Source organism: Pholcus phalangioides, unplaced genomic scaffold (genome assembly GCF_987345545.1).
Source record: "Pholcus phalangioides strain wild (caught in Gottingen) unplaced genomic scaffold, Ppha-v1.0 ptg000011l_1, whole genome shotgun sequence".
Taxonomy (NCBI): domain Eukaryota; kingdom Metazoa; phylum Arthropoda; class Arachnida; order Araneae; family Pholcidae; genus Pholcus; species Pholcus phalangioides.
The window spans coordinates 59,630,133-59,651,081 of NW_028301604.1; the positions used below are offsets into that span (position 1 = coordinate 59,630,133).

At 33.0% G+C, this 20,949-nt stretch overlaps 1 protein-coding gene across 2 annotated transcripts in view; it reads left to right on the forward strand.

Moving 5' to 3' along the window:
• LanA (laminin subunit alpha) overlaps nucleotides 1-20,949 on the forward strand; it is a 308,555-nt gene that overhangs the window by 217,196 nt on the left and 70,410 nt on the right. For both annotated transcript variants that reach the window (XM_089239807.1, XM_089239808.1), the window contains 5 exons: nucleotides 1,783-1,940; nucleotides 5,113-5,251; nucleotides 7,492-7,582; nucleotides 9,544-9,660; nucleotides 12,376-12,561. In XM_089239807.1, the coding sequence (XP_089095933.1) occupies nucleotides 1,783-1,940; nucleotides 5,113-5,251; nucleotides 7,492-7,582; nucleotides 9,544-9,660; nucleotides 12,376-12,561 (691 nt within the window). The remainder of the gene's footprint in view (nucleotides 1-1,782; nucleotides 1,941-5,112; nucleotides 5,252-7,491; nucleotides 7,583-9,543; nucleotides 9,661-12,375; nucleotides 12,562-20,949) is intronic.

A 20,949-nucleotide genomic window follows, 5' to 3' on the forward strand; every position in this document is an offset into this window, starting at 1 on the left:
AATAAAAAGTAAATATATAAATAAAATGATTTCATGGATCAACTAAACATGAAATGTTTTTGATGGAATTTCACTTCTTTTGTAAGTTTCATAGTACTCTTTTTTTTGCATAATTTTTGAACATCGTTTTGTTTTCCAGAATTATATTTTGCAAATCGTTACACCATATAAACTCAAATACCCACACATTGGAAGGTTTTGTTACTAGGGTGACTGCATTACAAGGCCGTAGCCAGAAATATATTTTTCTGGGGGGGGGGGAACCAAAGTGGTTGGACAAAATAACTTTTACTATGGTTTTCCATAAATTTCAGCCATTTTCTCACATTTTGCATTTTGGGGAAGGGGAACCGGACCCACTAGTCTCCCCCACCGCACTAAAGCTCTGCCGCATGATCCTTATTTTAAGGGACACTTGAGTAATTTTTCTATTCCAACCCTATTTTGAAAGTATGTTTGGTTTTTTTCATTGTAGCTCAGTTGAATTCATAATATTTACTAAAATCATGGACGAAGGTAATATGGAAAACATACAAATTATGCTATGATAACTGTGACAAAATCTGTGAATTCATTTCATACTTTTATCGTACATAACAAATACTCTACGTACAGGCTGATTTGATTGGTTTTTTATTATTTTTTCCCTTCTGATCCTCTTCTTTAGAGATGCCATCCGAGAAATTCACAGGAAAAAATCATATGTTTTCTGGATTCATTCATGTCCATGAAATTAACATTATATTGATTTTTCCTACTCAAAAGGGGTGATTTTAGGATAATAAATTAACGACATTATAGCCAGTGCCATCTTAACGCATGGGCCTACCTGGCATGGCCGATTGACCTGAAGTGAGAAGGGGTCTTGCGACGATGATATCACGTTATAATTTTCAAGAGTGAGTATATAAACTAGTAGGCACAAGTATTTAGAGGAAGGAATGCACAGGTATTTAGGGCTATGATGTACTTAAGATGGCCCTGATTTGTGTTATAGTAAATGAAATTTTCATTTTCGAAAGTAACACTGAATTGATATATTGACACAGCACTAAACCAACAACACTGTAGATATATAAAAACCCTTTATTTCCCATCCTCTGCCAATTTTGAGCAATTTTAACAATAACTAGCAATTTCACAATCATTTGGCATTGTTTTTAGAAATAATTGGCTATATATAGAATTTCCCCGTATTCTTGATCCTGAGAGAAATTTTCCAGATTTTTTAATTTTTCCTTGCTTTGTATCTCAAACATTACCTTCATACCGAATTTCATGTTTCTGGGGTTTCTAAAATTGCCTCAAATTTTTGATGAAGGGTGAGTGAGTCAGTGTCAAAATAACAAAACTTTGAATTGAATTTTCTAATTTCTCATGAACTACAGATGATAGAAATGTGAAATTCAGAAGTTTTATTGAGTTTGTAAAAAAGCTCTAGGTATGCCAAGTTTCAGATACCTGAACAACTCCAGTATAGAGATATGGGGTCTGAAAAGTATCTCAAGTTGCTTCCAGAAAAGGATGTTACAGCCATGATTGTTTTGCTCAACTTAAGGGGCAGTGCCCCCATATTTCATTTTTCAGTGACTTGGGCATATATCCATATTGATACAAATAGTCTGTCCCGCAAATACAATATTTTATTGAATAGCTGTTTCAAATTAGCGTCTATAATTTTAGATTATCACAGTTTGAAGATATACTAAATATTTTTACAAGGATTTTGTACAAGTAATTTTCTGCACTTTCAATATGTTTAATAAGTTAATGAAATTATAGGTACTTACAAGAGATGCTGATCGTCTACAACTGGCTATTAGAAACCTAAAAGATCATATAGTTGATTCTAATGATACTCTTAAAGAAACTTTACCTGTATCAGAGCAAGCAAAGCAGCATGCAAACAATTTGAAAGAACAAGCAACTCTTTTGGACCAGTAAGTGAATTTTTAATTCAAGCATTTATTGCCTTCACTCTTTCCTGGAAATGAAAACTGTGATAAACACAGATTGAATTAAATAATAAACTCTTGCATTAATATTTTTGTTACAAGCATGTTATATTTGAATTTAATGTATAAATTACAGCAAACTATTTTTTTTTTAAACCCTATAACCAAAGGAAATAGCAGATATAAATTTTTAAACCTAACACATTTTAACCCATAATGGGTGCTATCTTCTGAAGAAGAGATTACTAACAATTGACCATATTATATATCACTGACCTAAAGTCCTGAAACAAGACTAACCTGACACATCTCCACAGATTGTGCTGTGAGTGCTATTTCCTCCCTTTAAAATATTAAACTTTTGTTATTGCATATATATATATATATAAGGACTTATTTCTCATTTTAATCCGAGAGAAACATATATTTTTTACACTCATTTACTATGTATTATATTATTGCATTTTGCTTCCACTCTTGATTTACAATGAAAGGTGCCCAAACATTAAAAGATACATGTAAATTAATAACATTCCCATGGTTAAATTAACGAATTCGATTAGAGCTTTTGCATAAGGTAGAAATTCCTCTAAATTACTCTCACACTTGTATTGTGGTTGTTCGCATTTTAACTTCCTTAGTTTTTGGGAAGCTCATGATTTTCAAATAGGGGACCCAATTAAAATGTAAACCCAATTAATTAAAATGTAGCTTTCAGCCTATTGGCCTGATTCCTGGCCGCAATGAAGCATGCAACGATTAGCCTTTGCCTTTTATGTCCTTTTTTTATGTGTGTGCGTGTAAAGATTTATAAATAAATCTTTCCTTTTATTATTGTGAAACATGTTTTTTGTTGATTGATTTAATTTGATCATGGCTAAAAACACAGCTGAGTAGCTGTGTAAAATGTTTTGTTCAATCATGTTTGATTTTCAATGTATTTTGAAATAATAAAAAAATTAAATAAAAGTTTAAATGTGGCTCAAAATCAATGTATCTAGAGTGTTTAATTGAGTATATGTGCTTTTATTTTGATTTCCATTGTGTCATGATTCAACCTCATAACAATTGTGAGTAGAAATGAATTTATTTCTACCTTAGCATGTGACTTGATCAGATGCACTGTCATTCTATTTGCTGAAGAACATGTGGAAAAGTTGTCAGGCTAGTCCTGGTGTCAATGAGATCACATTGTTGTTGATTATTACATAGCTGCCAATGCTTCCAATTTATCCAGAAGCCTTCTGGTTTTTAGCCCTATTAAAATCTTCCGGTTGGAAACCAAATTCTTCCAATTTTTTGTAAATTTGTACATTTCCTGAAAAATTTGTAAAGTTCCTGAAAATTCTCAAATTCATTGTTTTGCAAAAATTAAAAATCCCTAAAGAAAATCTTTCAGTCCTTGCAATCATATGCTGACCATGTTTCCTTGACAAAAATTCGGTAAAATTTAGATTTAAAAAAACTGGAAATCGTCAATTGTTGCCTAATATGATGCCAAGAGGGAGTAAAATAGCCAATTATTGCTAGAATGGCAGGAAATGAAGCATGACTGAAAATCACAGTGGATTAAAATGAAAAGAATGAATTATTCTATGCAAAAAAAAAGAAAAGTTTTAGCATGACAAACTTGTGATAAATATTCATATTTATAGTCATAATTATAATATTATCATTTGTAAGTTGCAAAATAATTTTAATCCTTGATTTCAGTGAAGAATAAAAACTCAAGTTTATTTCATTGAAAATTCAGGAAAAACAAGACATCTTAAAAAAGAACAGGCAGGAAAAATACTGGAATGTCTCCCGGGAAAATGGATAACATGGCCAACTTATGCATTTGCTTGGAAAATTCCAATTTTCCTTTTTTTCTTGTATGACACTTTTTTAGCAGGAAAATATTTTGTCCTGTGACAAACTACAGATTTTTTAGGTCTGCGAATTGGCACCTATGTTATTAGCTATCTCTTTTCATGAAGAGGACACCCATTTATGTGTCTAAAAACTCGATAGATTAAATACTTTTATTTGCCATTTTCATTGGTTTTTCATCAAATTGCAAAAAGCCGCAGTATAATTATTTATTTAAAAAAGATAATGAGATACACAAAAAAGAACTGATTATGTTAATATATACTATTATGTTAAAGATTGATACTTTACAACAGTGATGCGCTACTAAAATTACAGCCCCCAGACCAGATGTGGCCTGGAGTTTCTATCTGACCCACCACAAATTTTAAAATAATAGTATAGAAATATTTTATATCAAAGAGACAAAGAGAGAGTTTTATATTAGATTGTATGGCCCACCAAATTTTCCCTTTTTTTGCCCCTTTCCTGAAAAAGCATGCCCTTTAAAACAAAAATTACAAAAACATTTTCAGGCATTCTATTTATGTGCAGTGATATTTATAGGAAGTAAAATTTTATTTTTTAAATGGTTTTCTATAATGAAATGAAAACTTTCTTCATTATTGGATTTAAAGCTTATTTATTTCAATGTCAGCAAATTTATTTGAAATAACCATGATTTTAGTAATATAAGGTATAATCAAAGACAGAAGAAAAGAATTTCACCAGAAACACAGTGCACTATTATATACAGTGAAACCTGTAAGAAACGGAACGTCAATAGACTGAAATAATATTATGTTTTAGACAGTTATCCGTTTTATAAAGGTGCAAACAAAAGCACTAATCATTGAACACACTATATTTTGATTCCATTTTTTTATCTCATGCAGTGTCCGTCTTACACAGGCTTCACTGTACAATGCACTTTAAAATAAAATATTGAAGACAGTTCTTCTTAGATTTTTTTTTAAAATTTTAATACACAATTCAATTACACTGGGCAAAACAAAATTGTCAGCAGTAATATTTAATAAGTAGTTTATAATATTTATAATATACTGTATATTTATAACTGTATATTTATACTGTATATTTAATAAGTAGTAATATTTAATAAGTAGTAATATTTAATAAGTAGTAATATTTAATAAGTAGTAATATTTAATAAGTAGTAATATTTAATAAGTAATTGGTTAAATTGGTCTGTTTTTTCTGGAAATTACATAGTACATTTAAAACTAGCATTTCCAATGTTTTCTTTTGTTTTCTTATGAAACTAATCTATTGACATAATTTGTAGTTTACTTGCAGACACAAGAGACAGTTCAGATGCTGCTGTGCAAGCAGCTAATGCATACAGCCACATAGTTGATGCTATAAATGATGCACTTATTGCTGCACAATCAGCTTTAGGCGCATCAAATGAAGCCGGAGATATTGTAAGTGCAGATGTACATTTTAATATACAGAGATTTTGTTATTCTTCCTGAATTTTTTTTTTATGGTGGCAGCTTAAGCAGCAATGACAAGATATCTTACCTCCATAACAGTCTCTTATTTCAGCATTGATGAGCCTAGATATTTTGTAAAGTTGATTTCTCAATGGAAAACTTACCCTATTCTCCTTACTTTGCACCTGCTGAAAATCGAAAGAAGGCCTAGTTCAATAAAAAAGATATGACATTTTGAAGGGAGGTTTAGTGATTTCTAATTGCTGCTTAAAGGGCTAAATCAAAATAAAGAAGCATAAATAGAAAACATTCCTTGGGAGATATTTTTATGAGTTCATTTTCTTCTCCTTACTCAATTCAATTCCTGAACACTTAAAACTTTAGTAGCCCACAATAAATGGCACTGACGAAGAATCAATTCTTTCTGGATAAAAAAAGTGTTGCACTTGTATATACATCCATATTTTATACTGAAATGACACTAAAAGATGCACAGTGAAACCGTTATAAAGCAGAACGTCAGGAGACTGAAAGCATTTTTTGTTCCAGACAGGTTTCTGTTTTATAGAGGTGCACATAAAAATATATGCAATGATTTATTTCTATCGTTTATGAAACTTAAGTTTTGAGAACATCACCCTAATTTCTATAAACCAATGAGTGTTAAACAGAGACATGCATATTATAATTTTGAATTTTTTCATGTTTGCTGTTTTAAATTAAAATACATTTGAAATTTCATATTTAATGCACTAATAGTTAAACTTCAATATAAAACGTTCTCCTGAATAGCAATAGAATGAATACTTATTTTTGCCAAAAATGAAATTTTTTTAATACAATGAAACATCAATATAACAATATTTTGTGGACCAAGAAAAAATATCGTTGTAGAGGGATTATCATATATTGAGAGGCAAAATCATCCTTATGTGTTATCAAATTTATGCTGTTGTTGTCATCTTTTCTACATCGACATTGTTAATACCATCACACAGAAAATACACTTTTATGTATTATGTACACACTTATTCACTGCAAAAAATTGTGATTGATTTATTTATTATAAAAATTCACTAAGATGCATTGCTCCTGTAAAATTTATCACATTGCACTTTTGTGTCTTACACAGAAAGTAGCAATACCAATAACTTTCTTTAGCTTTCAGTGATTCTTTAGTGCAAGATATTAATGTTATTAGATGCCTTCAGAAGAAGAAAAACAAGTGACAAAGTTAAAATTATAAATTCAAAATGATTTCGAGCAAAATATAAAAAAATATTGTTATAGCAGTTCCAAAAATTTCCTAAAGATCTCATTATAGAGAGATTTATCGTGGTAAAGGATATCGTTATATTGAGTATTGTTGTAATGAGGTTTTAGTGTATTTAAAATAAAAATTTCGAAATTTCATACCTTTTTACCAATGAATTTCATACCTTTTTACCAATGAATTTCATACCTTTTTACCAATGAATTTCATACCTTTTTACCAATGAATTTCATACCTTTTTACCAATGAATTTCATACCTTTTTACTTGAAAATTTTGCTTTTTTTTACACTTCTACAAACTCAATTCTTGTGTTGAAATTCAATACATGTTTCTCTAAAATTTTTACATCTCCATTCATAAAAAGTGCCCTCAACTTATGGCATTTTCATAAAAAAAAGTATTTGGCACTCAAAGAATATTTATGCATCCATGTTTTGATAAATGACAATTATATCTTGGTTTTCACGAATTTGAAATATTAATGCTTGTCATGTATATAAAATTATAGCTGTGAAATTATTCAAGTGTTCTTAATGAATTTTAAATGTTAATGCTCATTACATTTGTGGATTTATAGCTCCAAAAGTTTTTACATCATTTCTGTGATCAGAAAATTATCTATTTAACTATTTTACCTCATTTTGTGTAAGAAATGGATTAATTCATGACCTTCATATTTCTAATGTTGAAATGACAAATTTTTTTTGAATTTATGTTAATTTGAAAAAAAAGTGACCAAATTTCCATGCCATATATCATGTCATGCTACTACTTGGGCTACAAAAACTAGAATACTTAATGATTATTGATGTAACTGTTATGAAAATAAGGATTAATAAAGTATTCAAATGCATGATTAAAACCATACAAAAGAAACATCCCATTTTAATATTATTAAATGATTGTTGCTTTTTTTATTATTTGCTTTTACTGGTATATATTTGAAATTTCAGTCTAATGGTGTGTCAGAGAGAGCAGAAGAATCTAGAGAACGAAGTGTTGAGCTTTTGGATGAAGCAATAGAATTACAAAATCAAGTAGAAGGTTAGTGAAAAATACAAATTTCCGGTATTAAAAATTACTATGAAAGTATTTTTCAAAATATTCCTCAATTTCTTAAAGTTGCTATAAATGAGCATGATCAAATTTCCTAGAACTAATTTTCTTCATTGTCTAACATATACTAGTAGAGGGTTTGCAGACCTTATGCAAACCTGACTTCAAAAAAACATGTTTTTCTATACTCAACTTTTTTTAATCATTTTCATTCATTCATAATTTTTTTTCTCAAATTGAAGAATTCTTAATACTCTGTGCTCTGGGGGTATAACAGATTAGCAATTCAATTAGAAACATCATTCATGTAATTCATTAGTAGATTAATTTTGTACAATTAACTAACATGCAATTATTCTTTATATTGAATTTCTCAAACTACTGAACTCACTGAACTCAGCATTAGACCTCCTCATAGAGCCTATTTCAGGCTGACTTGTTTCTAGTCATCACAGTCCAGTTTTCATTTTTTTAAATGCTGAGGGGGTGTACTCTCCTCTTCTTTGAGACAGTTGATTCATCTCAATTAATGTGCAAACTATTAAAACAATTTTGTATATGCAATGATTGCTTTGTATATGCAATGATTTGACATTAGTTTGTTTCCAAATTATTGTCAAAATTTCTGTACACTATTTTAAATACGAGTCTATAAAAAATAGATTAACTGATTGCTGTTACCTTATTCCACTGTTCTTCTAACCGAGAAAAACGAAAGAATATATTTATCATATTTCTTCATCAATCTACCACATGGGTGTAAGCACTGCAGTCTAAAAAAAACTGATGAAAGAAAACTTTGTTCAGCCTATGCACCTAATTGCATAAGAGCTGTACTTTTCCATGACAAAAATTAAACCTTCCTGCCATACTATTTTTCATATTTTACAAACAGATATTTATAGAAAAATGATTCATACTTGCCAACTACTACAGAATCTCCATAGTTTCTACGGTTTCCTACTATAAAATATGGAACTATGACAAATCGTGAAAAACTACGGAAATCTGTTTGTTTTTAGAAACTTCATTTGTTCAAGGATTTCTTTCAATTCCATTGTCCTTATCTTATCAAGTACAGAATTACGTCACGCAAACATAACATCTCCAAAAAAGAATTATGAAATTAATAATAAATCAACTGATTGACATAAAAAGGTGCAGTGTGCACTAAGATAACTTATATCGTAGAGTTCTTTTTGATAAATAAAAGAAAGTTCAAATTTCCCTCACAGATGCCTCTGTAAATCAAAAAATTTGTCATCTATATATATTAAATTGATTTTTTGTGTGTCTGTATATGTTCTCTATACAAATCTACAATTTCATACTAGTCTTTTCCAAATTTTTTATGTGTACCAAACAGGCCCCAACTTAAGCAATAGGCTACTTTGAAAGTTCGTCAGAGTTGGTCAAATGCCCAATAGGGTCAAAAAATTGTCCAGCACCAATGACTTTTGGAATGTCTACTTTGGTTACCTTGGTTCCCAAACAATGGTTAATTACTTTTTTAATGCTGCCACTATATGAAAATAAACCCAGGCAGTGTTAGGTATTACTGCCAATTTGATATAGAATGTCAGATTCACATTTTTTTTCCAAAGTTGAAAAAAATTTTGATCGGAATTTAAAAAAAAGTCATGAACAAAAAAGGGGGGGGGGTCATTAAAACTGATGTTATGATGAGGATGACTTTAAAAGTCATAGAGATCACACCAAGGTCTGACTCATAAGCAGATACAGGATCCTCAATGGGGGAGGGGGAGGCAAATATCCACCTCCCACCTATGCCAACAATACGATTTTTTTAACAAACTGGGGGTGGGTGATCACCACCATACCCTCCCTCCATATCAGCCCATGGTCTGACTGTTTCTTTTTCTAATCTATGGGCAGACACAGATGAACAAAGAATGCTGTCAAATATCAACAACTTTTTTTTTTTTCAGAGCTTGATCCTCAATTGAATGCTGCTAAAGAAGATGTCTTGTTTATTGCTCAACAGAACAGAAAGACATCAAAAGCTATAGATATAATTGATAAAGATTTAGATAAACTGCCATTTCGTAAGTAATTTCTGCATTGATTATATGACTATGCACATACAGTAGGACCCCAACTATCTGAGCTAATATAGACCTGACCTACCTTGGATAATATAGACCTTACGGAATTTTGAGGTTGAGTAAGATGAAAATAAGCCATAAATGATGGGAAACTACTCTTACATAAAAGTTATTTTTTATTATTATAAAATGCAATAAAAAAAATCAAATGAATAATGTAAAGTTTATACATGAAGTTCTACTGTAATGTATTTACATTTTTCAATGTCTTCTGTCATCAAGATTTTTTTTTAAAGCACAGAAGCTCTTTTCATATTCTTTCTATAGTCACTTTAAGGTGACTGAAGGTAGCATATGATAATTTTTTTGGCATTTTATGATTGAGACAAAGTTTTATTAATACTTATATGCTTGAAACATAGATGAGAATTTGATACTAGTTATTTTCAAACCATCAGTGATTCTCAACATGCAGGACACATAAGTTGTTTATGCTTAACAATTTTTGAGTTGAGATGTATCACTATCAAAACAAAACAAATTTTACAAATCATCTTTCAATTCACCTGTAAAATGATCAGTGTGATGTAATGATTCCATATAAATGATTCTATTGGCTTTTTGATAATATTGCCTTGTTTCTGGGCTCAACTCATGGCTTTGCTTCTTATTGCTTTATAAGAAATGTCAAGGTTCTTTACATTCTTTTTGCAAGCTCATGGTTATTTTTATTCCAGTTTATATAAATAGTGTGCACGCCACTTAATATGATCACATCAGAGCCCAGGATTTCTGACAACAATAACCGATTGATATCCTATATCTTAAACACACCCAGAGGCAAACAAGATGACCATTCATCCTGTTTCTTGTGAAAAAACAACACAGCTGCTTTATTCTCTCACAAAAATATTGTCCTATTGCTCTATTTAACTAACTCTCGTTTTTTTTTCGTTTTTTTTTTATCATACTACTCTAAAACTGGAACTGTTTTAACTTAAGACCCCGAGTTTTCTTTATTCAGCCATTGTGAGGAGTTAGAACGGTGTAATGTATTGTGTTAAAGGTGTGTTATTGTGTGAGAAGTTAAACTGTTTAATGTGTAGATTATGATATGCTTTTGATGTAATATGATAATCCATAGATTCCATAAGAAAGTTTTTCAGCTGAGTGACTGTGAATCTGGTCAACTGAAAGAAACTGACCCAGAACTGAAGGAAGGGTTTTTTTTTTTTACTTTACATTTGTCTCCACAATAGAAAGTCTATTGTGGAAGCAGCGGCACAAGTATATGGATCATAGTGGCCACTATAGCATGGATATTAACTAGTACATTATGAACTGAGCTCAGAAATGTTTGTCAACAAAGTGTATGTACACATTCCAACCTTTTACATAGTCCTCAAGTTCATAACAACAACTTATGGGAAATAAATTATGCTCTGGTTCCACCTCAGCTTCAAAAATTCAGGGGAAAAAAAATTGGACAAAAAAAAATTGAAAATATAATCTTAAATTCTGATAAAACTCTAAACAAAGTTTTTCCATGTTATGATATAGGTCTGTTTTATATTTTGCAAAAGTTATACAATACCCGAATGATATTATCCATGATTCTGATCAGAGTTGTCGATGTATGACCCAAAAGCATGATGTCATATGTGAATTTTCACTGAGTGAAATTTTTAAAATTTTGGAGTCTTAACTAAAGTCTATGCTGCTGCCCCTTACAACCTGCCACCCAGGTGCACTGCACCCCTTGCACCCTTGCTTAAGCCACCCCTGGTAATGAACATCCAAGGGAATGAATTTATTTTAAATGAATTACCCAAGGACAGTGTTCAATCCTTATCTAACTATGTTATATTTGCATTGTTGGTCTGCTATCCATGTTTGTGCTTATAACCCCAATAGAGAGCTCACCAATTGCAAACACTTACTGTTGGTGGAAAAATATTGAAGTACTATGTTGTCTGTTACTGGGAAGTTTGAATCAATTCATCTTAATTGATCTCTTTTAGTTATTTTTTTTTATTTTTAAATGTTATGGATTTCTAATCAATTATCTCCACTTTTATTTAGTCAAGAAATATTATTATACAATATGTTCTTAATTATATTAGCTATGTAAAATTATATAGAGTACACTCTTGCATATTCTTTTTTCTCCCACATATTTTGGTTTTTTGAAGTCGAAATGGATTTTCACACAAGCTCTTGAAAGCTAGTCCATTTATGTGCCTGACTTTAATTGTTCTTTTTATTAGACAGATCTTGATGTGTAAAGGAGGTAGGATTATTTAATTGTATCAGTAATTAGTGCTCCACATTTTTTCGTCAAAGCTTCACAATTCTCTTGAAATCCAACCTCTCTTTTCACTTAGCTATCTAATTGATTGAGAAAAGCAATAATTCATACATCTCTGCTGGAGACCCATCAACAGAATTATAATCTACCATTGAGTCAACTTAAATATGCTAGCTGTACTTTTTGTAAGAAAATCTTCATCTGCTTTAGTCATCTGTATTTGTCGTACCAATGAAAATTCCTACACACTAGTACTGTTATTGTAGTGAAGATGATTTTCATTGCTAGAACTGAATTTTTTAATTAGAAATGAAAATTTCATACCTTTATATATTTTTGCTTTTGACTTTTCTTTTCACTCAAAAAAGCTCTGATTTTATTTATATATATTTTTTTGTTTTATGTAGGATCATTAAGTGTTGTCGCTGGGGATGCTGCTGAAGGCTCAGCATTAGCAGACAATGCTGCTAAACAAGCAAAAGGAAAAATAGAGAAAATTGTTGACAGACTACCTAATGATATATTAGAAGCTCAAAATGTCCCATCTGGTTTAGATGATACAAAACAAGCCATGAAAGCAGCACACAACTATGGCAAGTATATGTTTTTGTGGCCTATAATTTTTACATGTTAAATACAGAAAAAACTTAAAATGTCATGTGATTTGAATCTTGAATAAGAAAAGAATCAAACCATAGATTTTTAATTAAATAGTTACTAATATATAGTGCTTGACAATTGAATGCATATTCAGGACCGTATTTATGTTTTTGCCGCCCCCTCCCATTTCAGTCTAACTTTTTTTACCCTAACTTTTTTTTACTGAATTGAATTAAATTGAATCTAAATACAAATTGATATGTGATTTACTGAGTCATAATTTATTTTTTATATCAGAATTAAAACAAAACAGAGCAATAACTAACATATATTTTATTGTGGCTTTTTGTTTCTATATTTCATTGAGTATATTTTTTTTGCAGTACGTGTAGTTTAATACAGTACCATATTTCTTGGAATAAGCACCACATGAACGTATGCGTCGCTGAATGCATTTGCTCATCATATCTGACGTAAGCAGTGTCGCGAAACGCACATGCGGGAGTAGGATCATGCAGTGCGGATGACGTAAGCAGCGTCGCAAAACGCATGCTCTGGGGTAGGATCATGCACTGCGGATGACGTAAATTAGTGCTATTACGGTAGTAATCACGTGTAGCAGTTAGTTGTCTGTTTCAATGAGTATCGTGATGGCTGACTACACGAACGAGGAATACGCTGATATGCATCTGATTTACGGTCGAGCAAATGGCAATGGGAGCTTAGCACAACGGATGTACCCAAAAGCAATATCCGATGAGGCGTAGTCCGCATCCATACTGCTTCACCACGATCGATCGACTACTACGGGAGACAGGGACCTTCCACCCAGCACGGCGTGATGCAGAGAGACCGCTCAATGCATGCACTCTTCAAAAGGAAGAAACCGTGTTGCAACGGTTTGCTGATTCCCCTTGACAAATACACGAGCGTTTACAGCTGGACTCAGAGCTTGCATATGTTTTCACCCTCTCAATGTGGTTTGCTACACCATGTTCCATGGCAATTTTTGTTCCTTTTGATGTCTACTAACAACCCTCTGAGTTTGTCGGTTCATTAACAGAACACCCTGTATGTATACATAGGTATAGAACATGAAAATTTCCCTTTTGGCACATGGTTTTATCTCCAATATACAGAAATATTTCAAACTGCAAATTTAAAATGTAAACTGTTCACCTGTTGTATTTGTTACACATCTAAAAAGCAAGTATGAGAGAAATATAAAGATTGCAGAGAAAACACGATTTAACTGTATTAAGACCAGGATGTGAGTCAATTTCATGTGGCTTTGCACCCAAAGTGAAACTGAAATATTCCTCTCTTTTACTTTAATTTCTTAAAAGAGTACTAGCTCAAACTTTTATAGATGTATCATATAAAAACACCTGCGTTGTACACCTTATTGAATACAAGTATTACAGAGAAATCCAAATTATTTAAGATTGAATTGTGGTGATTGTTCGTAAATTATCATTAAAGAAAACTCACAAAATAGAGAATGCATGAACCATGAACTTATCAGAAATGAGTAGCTATATTTGACATTTGCTTACTTTGTGTTCGTCAGGAAAGTGTATAATGATGAGGAGCTTTTTTCAGTTTTTCTTGTTGGTAATCCTGCATTTATAAGTGAATGTAGTTTTGTAATACTGTATACAATTCATAAAAATGTTGGTTCTGCCAAGTTCCACATTTGTTTCCCCCCCCCCCCCCTTTTTTTTCAGGAAAACTTCCCATGAGCAGAGCTGCCCCTTATCCCTATAGGACTAGTAAACGAATCATGTGACCCCGCCTACCATTCTGTACCATGGTTTGTTTATATTCCAATTAGGGACTGCAAACGGATGTTGTTCTGGATTGACTAGCTTCCAGGGCCGTCTTAACAGCATCATGGTCTCCTGGGCCAAGTGGGTTTTATGAGGCCCTACCTGGTAATTTACCAGGCCCCCAGGCCGTGCCCGGGTGGGCCCATGTGTTAAGACTGCACTGCCAGCTTCTTCCCATTTTAGTTCCCAAACAAGTTAAAAAAAATTGTATTGTAATCGAATTCATCCATTCGATTTATAGCCACTTAACACTGTTTTATTGGTGTTTACCCCAGCCTGTTTTCCCAGATGGTTAATATATACCAAAGTCCCGAACAACGCCAACAAGAGCAAACAGCTCCTCATCATTATACACTTTCCTGACGATTCTTATTGTCCTGTCTACTCATTCTACAGAACATTTTTTAAGACTAAAAAAGAGGATATTCCTCCCTCCCTGTATTCAGAATACCTAGGGGGTGTTGAAAGAGCCCCCCTTTCTTTTTCCTTCCAGACCACTGTACCAACATCCTCCAAGATATCCCTCCAAATAAGATACCTTCCCCCTTTCTTAGGGGATGTCGGCTGAACTATGTCTTTTTTCCAACACATTCAGTAGACTACTCTGAAATGAGTGCTGTTTGCTTCGCTGGTTGCCTACTCACCCTCCCACCACTACTTGTGACAATACTATTTGGGAAGGTGGTAAATAACACTGTAAATACAAAGGTTAGATAATCATACACTTTTTACTTCAACAGCAGTCTGTGTGGAGAAAACACAAGCAAATAAAAATAAACAATATGCTTTAGTAATTACATAATATTTATAATAGAAATGACACATGGAACTTCTATACGTTTACGAAACGTGAATTAAAAAAGTTTCCTCCAAATTGGCTGCCCCGGGCTATAGTCCACTTAGCCCCCCTGTAAATAATCTACTGTGCATATTACATATGCAGTTGAACCCTGATTTAATTGCACCATTTGTTTTGCAGAACTCTGGCATTATATTGAATCACAGTTTAACATGTATAAAGCCTTGAAATGGAAGATTTCTTCACTGAAAATTTCTGGTGCTAAGCAGGTTTGGCACGACATCTAAGTGCTACAACAGGATTTAACTGTACATTATAGGCCTATCTACAGTATTTATATAATGTGCATGAAAGTTTATAAATTTTAAAATTTCATGAAAGAAGAGTAATACAGTCAACATTCATTATAATGACTCTCATTGTTCCATGGAAAATGGACATTATATTAGGTGTTCATTGAAAGTTTGAAAATTTTAGCTTCTTAATAAAATTCCATATTTGAACAAAATGAAAAAAATATATTTTTGTTCTGTTATAGCATAAGCAGTAGCAATGAAAATGTACCAAGTTAGAAAATAATAATAAAATCTTTAAACACATAATGCGTGTACTTACCTATGTACATTTTGTCCATTTTCCATAGGATGGAAAAGTTTCTTGCTAATGGGAAGTGTGACTGTTAATAGGTAGTAAATACATTGAAGCATGTTGACAAAATTCAAAAAGTGTCTGTTAATGGGAGGTATCCCCAAAGGCTGAACACATACTCGGGAGGAGAGCGAAGAAGTAGGGCAAGCATAAAAAATAAATGTGCTGTTTTTTTCTGTGCCTCACATACACAGAAATTGAGACAAGAAGGAGAAAGAGGCCATTCAACGAGGTAGCGAATCAACTCTTTGAATCTGGTTTGTTTTTACTATGAGGTACAATCAAACGCTATTTGGGGATTGGTCAGTTTTCTCCCTTTTTTTCTTCTCTCTCTTGAGAAAAAAAATATTCTGAGGAAGAATCATCACACCCATTTGGTTTGGAGGGAGTGTTTCCGATTTTTTTCTACTTTTGGCACCCTCTCTTCTTTTCAGTTCCCATTGCGTTTAACCTAACCTATCTTAATTTAAAAGTTTGATGATTGTTGTGGTGGCATTTTACAGATTAATTCCCTCCCATTATTCTTTCAGACATCAATATTTTTTGAAATTTTACTGGGACTTCCGAGATATTTCTCAAACTTCCGCTCATCCCATTGCACTTATCGCATGGAAAACTACATTATATATGCAAGAGAACTTTCTGACAAACGAACAGGGCTGCAACTAAGAGGGGAGCAGGGGGGTCTGGTTTCCTGAGGTAGTATCAGAAGGGGCGCAAATTCCATCCTTTTAATTGTCCCTGAATAGCTTTTAATTAGAAATGTACTGTCATGGGGCATAGGCACCAGCAGGGCTGCAACTATGGGGTTACAGGCAGATATGGTGCCCTGGGCACCTAATCTTAGGAGGCGTAGATTCCACCAATCAACCCCTCCTTCAGCATTACATGGGGGCGCCAAAATGAGCTCTTGTCCCAGCTGACCAAACATCTACTGCAGCCCTGGGCACCAGAACCTGTGGAGGGGGCGAGGATATTTCAGATGCCCTCCCAATAAATTTTGTTAGGGGGCCGAGAACCTCTTCCACAATTAATGAATATAGAATACGGTGCACTGCATCCTCCTACATATGAGCTTGAGGCCCGTTATGGGACTACTGATAACTTTCAGCCCTCTTAGTGTTTTTTTCATGTGATGCCTTTGCCCTGGCAGCAAATTTCCGGCAGAAAAATCATGTCTCCCCACAAACACACCAAAATCTTTAAAAAGAAAACTTTATCTCTGTACTGTTTATACCAGCGGTTCTCACCCAGTGCTCCATGTGCCCTTCCCAGGGGCTCCATGACCACTCGATTAAAGTAAAAAGTGAATCATTAAATTTTATAACCAAATGAAAAAAAAACCAAGGCATACAGGGGTTCCATCTTAGAAACTATATACTAAAAAGGGCTCCGAGAGTCAGAAAAGTTTGAGAATTGCTGGTCAACACCAATTTTCTACTCAATACTGAATATGTTTTGAGAATTTCAAAAATAGTATATAAAGGTTTTTTTTAATGTTTTATTTTCTTTCACCGATATATTAAAATTGTTTCTAATTCTTGGTTAGCTGAGGGCAGTGCGTGAGGCCCCTTCTCTTGTGTACGCCTTTACCCTGGGATGCCGTGCATAGGGATGAATAATAACTACAGCTTTTTTTCCCTCTAAGAAGTTGAAACGGAAATAAATGTTCCAAAATTTAATTTGCAATAACATAATTTTTCAGATTTATAGATAGATACATATTCAAAGGCAGCAACAGGCAAAATGCCCAATGATGGGGCTGAAATAGGATGCCCGTAAAAAAGTATGGATGTTAACATATCTGCTATGCAGTAACCTCATATGAGAGCAATTACCATGAGAAAAAAAATGATAACACTGCCCATAAAAAAATTACGGTTGCCTCATCGAGATGTATGGATAACTTCTCAATTCATCTCATTAACAGTGATATTTTCTTTAGAAAGTTTCAAAATTAGCTTCTCTGCGGATTATAGGTATGTATTTTTATTCAGTATCTATATCTTGATTGAAGTATAATTATTTCAATCTTTATACATGCTATGCAATAATATTTGAAACAACGGTTTGATACAAGAAGTCATTAGAAACATATATCAGGACTTGTACTCTTTTAAGGATTAACGCGTTTATTGGAAGCCTCCAATATTGCCAAATTGATTGATTTGGCATGAACGGGCTGGTAGGGTTGCTAGTTGGTAGGATGTCATGTTTTCCACTCAAAGGCTTTTCTTCTTTACCTTTCAGAACCCCTGTGGTAATTTTCATTCTCCTCCGCCTCATCAGTATGTGAGGGCACCTCTACCTCCGCCCTGATGCATTTTCTCTTTTGTAGTCGCACTCTTTGCTCTCCTCCCGAGTATGTGTGCAGTCTAATGCAGAGTGTCAGTTATGGGAGATTCCACTATACAAAGGATTGAATTTCTGAATGAAACATGACTCATTTGTGCTCACTGTTTAACCCAATTGCTCAATCATCGATGAACAATCGATGCGATATCATGAGAATTAAATTTTTAATAAAACAAATGATGTGACTTCCTACAAAATTATATACTGAAGAAATAACGAGACAGAAAAACAAAGGTGAAACTTTTTGTGCAGTTAAAGGGTTAAAGAATGTATTATTGAATTCATATTGTTGATGTTAGACAAAATTTTTTTTGGTGATACTCTTTTACCTACACAGAAGAATAAGCAGTGCATGCTCAGTAGAAATTCTAAGAAAATCTAAAGAAAGAAGAAAACTCTGATTACAGGTGCTTGTCAAAGTAAAAAAAAAATTGATAGAATTGTTTCTAATGGATTCTTATGTAGATTCTGTGATGAGTAATCTTTATGTGAGATTAGACATCACTTCTCACTGCAAGTGAAGCAAACCTATTCTACTCTTGAAGAATACTTTTGGTGCAAACAACTATCAGTGGACATAGCAATATATCGATGGCTTTTTTGCTCCCCAGATTTGACTCTTGTGTGGACAATGTTTCCTTTATTTCTTTTACCTGTGCAGACTGATCGCTACTCTGTACAGTCTTTTTTTTACCCTAAAACATCCATTGTTGTTCTGAATGATATAAAAAAATCTTACAAATATTATAGATATCCATGACATAGACAAAGTTTTGCCTGTGTCCTCACAGACATAGCTTGAGGGGGGGGGGGGGGAATTGCCCAATTACTTGGTGTTGAAGTTACCGAAAAACATAAGTTACCAAAACTTTTATCAAACTCTGGAATAATTAAATAAAAAAGATTACAAAGTGTATGTATTTTCTGTTTTAATTACATGGTTAGTGAAACAAATAATGGCTATTGAAATGAGATTTTTAGGTTTTCTGGTATGCGTACACCTTGTGTTGAAATTAAAGTCAGCTGAAAACTTTTTCAGCATATTTTGTATTAACTGTTGTATTACTATGTATCATTGGCGTATGCAAAGGGGGAGTTTTTGGGTTTTAACCCCCCGAGCCAAGTTAATAGTGTTATTTTGCAGGGAGAAATGTAAACCCCCCTCAGAAGGAAAAAAATCTGAAAAACCCCCCTCGAGAAAATTCTGCGTACTCCTATGCTATGTATAGATAACTATTTGAACGTGTTAATAATTTGGAAAATACAGGGGAACTTCATTAGAACAAACCCAATATAAATTTTCTTTTAAACCTTACATTGGCAATTTCGAGATATCTCATAAAACTTGACCTTCTTTATTTTGATTTTCTTAACATGCTTATATTTCCAATGTGGCAGTTATAATGCGCATCAGGAAAATTTTAAAAACCGATTAAAGGGTTAATAAAAAATTAGATACTGTTGTCCTCTTGGATGACGTTGGAAAATGATGGTAAAAATCTTAATTCAGTACTAACATACAACCCCTAAACCAGGAATAGAACTAGAGGAGGGCAAAGGGGGCAACTGCCTCAATTGGCAAACTTTAGGGGCCAGCTAATTTTAGGAAATAGCCAAAAAACTGTAATATATTAATTGATTTAATTTTACAGTGATGGAGGGGGGAAGTAGCAAATTTTAGAAAAAAAAACTGTAATAAAATTCAGTTCTATTGAAATCCTATTCAAGATGTACTGACAGTTGCATCTCAAATTTAAGAAATCATATTTTTCTTTTCAAAATATCTCCTTGTGGTATGTGGCTTTTCAATGATAGGTGGCAATATAATATATATATACACACTATTTTTATAAACCAATTCTCTGCAAATAACACTCTGTAAATTTGTAATCTGCATTTTTTTAAATATTTTTTTTGATCACTGAGCAAAATTTGCTAACTTTCTTATTTTGCTGATAGAAGCACCGTGATTACTTTTGATGGATTAGGTATGTCTATTTTACTATAGATAAGCCCATTTTTATAATTGAGTATCTCTTCTTCAGTAGTAAAAAGGACACACAGACTTTTCCTTTTGATCCTGTATATGAGGGGGGGTACCCACAAAAGTAACCGGAATTGCCTTATGGTACGCGAAGCATCATCAGTATTACGCAGTTCTATTACTAGGTAAGCATAAAACCACTCCTCCTGAGCCAATGTGTCCAAGTGGCATTGCTTGGAAAGATTGTATTTGGCATCTGTGAATTTTTTGCAGAAGCTGTTTAGCCTGTTCATCATTTTTGGTTATTGCAGACTTATGTGAACAGTATAGGGCAGTGAAGTTATACTTTCAGCTCAGTAAAAAAGCAATAGGAACTATTGCGATGTTAGAAAAAGCTTATGGAGATGCTGCTATAGGAAGAACTCAAGTGTATGTGTTTCGTGAGTACTGACAAATAATCAGCATTGGGTTTTAGGTAGAAGACACTGCTCAAAACAAAAACAATTTTATTCTTTTTCTCGGTACATACATACGAGCGGCCGTGACTGTGGTTTTTCATGAGTGTTGCCATATACAAATATGAACACGTGACAGTATGGATGCCTTTTTGCAAGCTAGCTGCTAAGAAGATTGCACAACAGTGTGCAAAGAAAAGACCCAATTTGTTAGAGATGGGTGACTGGTTTTTGCATCATGCATGCTCTGTTTCACATCTTTCACAGTGCTCCAATTGTTAACAAGAAACAGTGTGACTCCTGTGCCTCAC